Source organism: Octodon degus, unplaced genomic scaffold (assembly GCF_000260255.1).
Source record: "Octodon degus isolate 3935 unplaced genomic scaffold, OctDeg1.0 scaffold00037, whole genome shotgun sequence".
Lineage (NCBI taxonomy): Eukaryota > Metazoa > Chordata > Mammalia > Rodentia > Octodontidae > Octodon > Octodon degus.
In genome coordinates, this window is record NW_004524613.1 from 2,050,449 (window position 1) to 2,056,261 (window position 5,813).

The 5,813-nt window shown below is 47.0% G+C and overlaps 1 protein-coding gene and 1 pseudogene across 1 annotated transcript in view; both read right to left on the reverse strand.

The window, feature by feature from the left end:
- The window catches only part of LOC101572125, a 2,071-nt pseudogene extending 1,198 nt beyond the window's left edge, over positions 1 to 873 (reverse strand).
- A 4,217-nt stretch (positions 874 to 5,090) lies between these two features.
- Positions 5,091 to 5,813, reverse strand: part of Defb124 (defensin beta 124) — a 5,454-nt gene continuing 4,731 nt past the window's right edge. Inside the window, exon 2 of the mRNA XM_023714931.1 lies at positions 5,091 to 5,303. Within this exon, the coding sequence (XP_023570699.1) occupies positions 5,146 to 5,303 (158 nt within the window). The 3' untranslated portion in view covers positions 5,091 to 5,145. The remainder of the gene's footprint in view (positions 5,304 to 5,813) is intronic.

Genomic DNA, 5,813 nt, shown 5'->3' on the forward strand with positions numbered 1-5,813 from the left:
AGCTCAGCCCACCAGGGGGCGGGGCTGGCTGGCATGTGGTGCTGGGGGATTGAACCGCGGTCCCTGATGCCTTGCCAAGCTTGTTCAAATAGGTGCTTTAGACTACTGAGCCATCTCTCCAGCCCCTGGGGCCATAGAAACTTTGTTCTTCTCTTCCAAAATAATTTTCCCATCAAAACTCATAACAGGTAACATTCCCTGCTGAAAAAAAAATTGCATTCTCTTTTTTTAAACCAAAGTACTTGTGCTTTGTGAAGAACTCCTGTGTTGCTTCCATTGCTCTGCCACTGGTCATTATATACCATGGAAGGATGCATTTGTTGCCATAATATTTTTCAGCTAGCAGTTGTAGCTTCAAGATACGTTGTGCCTGAATCTGAAAAAGTGTCTTATGGGTTGGTAAGCCACCATCATACATCCCCTTGGGATACGCAACTCCAAGTCTTGTTCCCTGCCCACCAGCTAGTAGGAGAACTGCTACTGTGTTCTGAGAAATCTGGAAAAGTCTTTCACTTTCCCAGGCCTGCAGCTGATCTTGATTCATCGTGGCACTGTCCAGCACCTCTCGAGGGAGAGGTTTCATTCGCGCATCTACTTTCTCTTGATGAGAAGACTGGTTAATCCTTCAACAGCCTTTTGGAAAAAGAAATTCAGCTCCTCAAAGTTCATGGCCTGAAGCTCCGCATAAAGTTCTACCTGGTGGGCTTCTTCCAGCCCATTCCAGAGCTGCAGCAGGTGTTCTTGCCCAGCTTTGAACAATCTGTGTCTGAGGTCATTAATATTCATAGTGCCTGGGTGGCCAAGCTTTATGAAACCAGGAGTGTGATACTTGCACCCGTGAACCTCCCTCCGCGCGACTGCGGCTCCACCGGCTACAGCTCCCTCAGCTAGGCCACTCATCTGAGTCCCGGACCCGCCCGAAATATATACCCTCATCCGGGGCCCGGGGCAGCTGGGCAGGCCGGGAGCGGGGTCGAGGGCAGCGCCACCCCAGCTTCCCCGCCCCTCTCGCCGCTCTCACATCTATGTTTTGCAAGTATGAAAAATAGCAGACCAAGTAAGCTGGAGGAATCTCCCCTTGAGCCAGATCCCGAGTGAATGGGAAATGGGAATTACATGATTTCCTGAGTCAGGAAAGCAAGTGGCAGTGCAGGCATCATATTTCATTGTGTCATTTCACTGTAGGAAGATAATTTGTTTTTCATAAAGACAGCACCCAACATGACCCACCACTTCCTTTGATGCATCACTAGAAGAAGGTGATCTGTTCCCTTGAGAAAGCGAAACTTGCTATATGCATCAGTCTCTAAAAAGACACTTCCTAAGCACTTGCCATGGTAGGTTGAGCCTTGTGTGATTGCTGCCTGGCTCTCAGGCTCACACCTAGCTCTATCATAATCTACGATTCCACCGGATGCTGTCATGGAAATGCAGGGCTGGGGTAGATGAAAGTCTACTGACCAGTGTTGCGGCTCTGAGACAGCTGCAGTTGCAACCGCCTTGTTCTCTGGCCTTGTGAGCACGAAGGGATCCACCTGGCCAGCAGAATGAGAACCTCATCCAGTGTAGTGTCCTACACCCACGTGTTTTACCTGGTCCACCTCCATGACAAGTGGTGGCTTCCTCACACTGGCCTGGCCTGCCAGTGCTTGATTGTCATTCTACCTTGGAAAAACAGCCTTGACCAGAAATTCAGAGATTGGAGTCCAGGTCCTGATTCTGTCCTCCAGGAGCTGCGTGGCCTAGGACAAGTCACACTCTTTCTCTGGGTTAGTGAACTTCACCTGGGAGGGGTTCTAGTGCCCTTCTGCCCTAGAATGGATATGTCTCCTTGGCTTGTGAATGTGTCCTTGTGACTTAGGAGCTTGGGCAGGGCTTAGGACAGGTCTGTTAGATCGGGGTGGAAATGGCCAAATATATGTGAAGTTTAAGTTTCAGAAAATGATCTCTCCTGTTTGTTTGGCTCTGCTCTCAGAAGCCCAGTGGTTGTCTCTGCCATAACACATTGCAAGACACAGTATTGTTTTGTAGTGTACCTGCCAAAAATGCATGAGCTGAATCCAACCATGAGGAGAAGCCAGGCAGGCTCCAACCTAGGGACATTCCCCATAACTGGCCTGGACTCTTCAAAAGTGTCAGTATCATGAAAGTCTAAGGAACTGCTCTGGATTAAAGGAGATAAAGAAACACAGCAACTAAATTCAGTGTAGGATTACAGAATTTTCTTTTGCCATGAAGGATTTTATTAAAAAAGAATGAAATCTACATAAATTCTTAGTGTTGGTGTCCTGATATTGTTGTGTATGTTTATACAAGAAATAATATAGTGTGCATAGTTAAGCCTTTGAAGCCAGGTATAGTGGCACACACTTGTTATCCCAAAATTCAGGAGGCTAAGCCCAGAGGATTGCTGCAAGTTCAAGGCCAGTCTGGGCTACATAGTGATTTCAAGACCACCCTGAACTACATAGTGGAATATATATATATATATATCTTTGTTTTTAGGAAAACCCACTGAAATATTTAGATATAAAGGGGCATCACATCTGTAATTTAAGACAATTCAGAAAAGATGTGCATTTTATTTTTAGTGTATTTGTATGTACATAAAGTGAGATAAAGACACAAATGGAAGGTAACATTGGGAAAACTGGGTTAAAGATCTACAGGAATTCTCTGTCCTACTCCTGTGACGTGGCACAGAGAAGATGGCCAGTGGCTGCCCCTTTGCTCATCAGTGAGTGCAGCCACTTGTCTTTTCTGAGCACTTCTAAGGCACCAGATGATCTTCCTTGCACAGGATGTCACAGTGCCACTTTGCAGAAAGGGAATTTGACATCACACCTGGAAAGCGACTTTTCCAAGCTTCGTGGCCCACAGCCTCTGGAATGTATTTCAAAGAGCTGGGGTGAACTTGAGCCCTCACTGAAAGAAACTCACAAAGCCTCACACACTATCTCTGAGGCTGTGCAGAAAACCTGGCTCCTTTATTCTTTTCAGAATACAGAACTAAATTTAGTTCCATTCAGTTTGAGACTTGGTGCAGTTCTCTAATCTAAACATCCACTTGAGGTTTCCTGATTCAGAGAGGTTTGCTCTCTTTGCTCTAATTCCTAACATTTTCCAATTCCTCCTCTCCTCCCTCAACCCTCTCAAACACTGTATCTGGGGAAGGGTGAGGCAGTTGCCTGGCCTGGTACTGGCCGGCATCTGCTAGGGTCTGGGAGGCTTGGCCTGGAACGAAGAATAGGCACTGGCTTTCCACTACAGCCAGCTGTTTCAGCCCCTCTGACTCCTCAGAGCCTAATGGTGATACCAGGTCAGTGTCATCTCAGAGTGTCCATGTGGCTCTGTAGACCTCTCAGGGTTCTTTGATAGCCTCTATCTAAACTCTAGGTCTCACCTTCCAGGAAATGTGGATCAGCAAGCCCGAGTATGACAAAGCAGCTCCTCCACTGTCCACAGGAAGTGCTTCTAAAGTCAGAAAAGTTTCCCAAGAATCCCCTTGAAACTGCTGTCCTCAGTCATGACACATTAAAACCTACAATACTTAAGAAAATAAAATAAAAAATAAACTCTAGGTCTCCACTCCCACTATGAACCCATATCATGGCTCCTAAAATAGTTTCTTGTCCCTCAGTTTGGCATGTGGACCACCTAGGAACCAAGAAAGGAAGGCTGGCTTTGTGTTTGAGGTCAACCAGTGCCCCCATGCTGGTTGGTAAATAGCTGTTCCCAAGCCCCTCGGAAACTCCCTGCTCCTCCAGCTGTCTCTGGCAAGTCTGTAAGTTCTTCTCAGACCAGAAACAGAGGGGTTAGCCCCTGGCACAGCAGGTGACTCCAAAACTGCTCCAGGCAATGGAGAGATAGCTCAGCAGCATAGGTGCCCACCTGACATGTGCAAGGTCCTGAGTTTGATTCCCAGTACCAGAAAACAAAAACAAAAACAAAACCTGCTCCTGCTACCACATCCACATTCCTGCCCAGAAGTTTCTTAAATGTGCCTGCCCTTCCTTAGCCTGAACACACAGAGGCAGAATCCACTCATCCACGTGTACCCAGGACAGCACTCTTCCTGAGAGCCTCAAAGGACACTAGACAAAGGCCTCGATGTCCTTTACCTTACCCAACATTCTGCCCTGTTTTGGCTCTGTCCCAGAGGAAAGATGCGCAGAGGCTGGAAAAGCAAAACCCCTTTCCAACATCTCTGACATTGAGAGTGGCCATGGGACACAGAGTCCAGAGAAAGTGCTGGCCTTCTTCGTGCAAGGCGTGGTAGCTGACAACCCTTTCCCTTCCAAACAAGGACGTGAGACCTGAAGTCTTGCTGGTTGTATTGTGACCCAAGAGGATTACAGAGTTGCTTGCCCGACATGCTGGCTCCCTACCTCTAAATATTTTTATGTGAGAAAAATCAGCAAGGGCTAATTGTTTCTTGTTTGTTTCAGAAGTGTAATCCTGAGGGTTTCAGGGGAAATAAACTACATATCTGTCTTTCTACCTCTCAACTCTATTCATCGTTTCTCCATATATTCCTGTTCCATGGACCCATAGGCCTGGTAGAGGCACAGTCTCCTCTTCTACTACTTTCTGCTTATGTGAAAATTGCTTCATAAAATTCTTACAATCCATTTCACTGAGCAACCTTTTGAAGTGCTAAAATAGGAAATAAAGGAATGCAGAAAAATCCTTCCACTCTCCAAGGGGCCACCATGCAAACCTAACATGTTATCTCATTCTGGTGCCACGTGCTCATTATTGACTCCACTGGTATTAACTCGTACTGCTACCAACTCATTATTAATATCAACTCGTTATTATTGACTCTCCTAGACTCTACCTTCCTTTTTGCATTCTTCCTGTGAAGTCCTAATCTTCCGCTCTAATAACTATCCTCATTTTATGGATGAGGAGATTGAGGGGGTTTACAGAGGCTGAGTAAGTGTTCCAGAGTTGGACCTGGGCAGGACCAGACCATTTACAGTAGTAATCATGCCCACTCTCCCCAGGCACCTTCCCTCCCTTCACCAACCATCCCTCCCACACCCTGGAATTTGACCCAGCCCATAGGGAGGAGAATGGAACAAAGAGGAGGTTGACATCCTGTGTTTTATTGGAGAGCAAGGGTGCCTGATCCAGAAGTAGCTACTCATCTTCTGGCTTGGGGGGACGCGTGGGCTGGAACAAGTAGGAGAGACAGCACAGGGAGGAATCCGGGCACAGGTGCATGAAGGATTCTTGTCTCGTGCAGTATGTCCGGCAGGCCCCTTGGCCTTTCCAACATCGTTTGAATTCAGTTCTCCCTGTGTACAGGAAGACCACAAATCACAGAGCAATCACAACACTGGTCACAGGTTAGGCCACTGGTTAAGCCACAGTGGTCATAAGTTCTTTCCAGTCATTTGTTAAACCACTGATCATAGATGCAAGTTCCAGTTACAGTTTAGGCCACAGACTTCAGTTCCAGTTATCTCACAGATCATAGGTTAAACCACTGGTTACAAGTTGGAGGCCACTTTCTTGCCCAGGTAATACAATGCACCAGGTACACCCTCAGCACTTTTTGTAGCAACACTACATCATTTCAGTTGGTATTATTACAGCCCCTGCCATGCAGGTAAGGAAACAGGCCTGAGAGAGGTTAATAACCCTACCCCAGGTTACACAGCCATTAAGAAGCAAAACCAGAAAGGGCCAGGGAGATAGCTCAGTGGCATAAGCACCTGCCTGGCAAGTACAGGGTCCTGAATTCAAGCTCTGGTTCCAAAAAGAAGAAGGAAGAGGAGGAGGAGGAGGAGGAGGAGGAGGAGGAG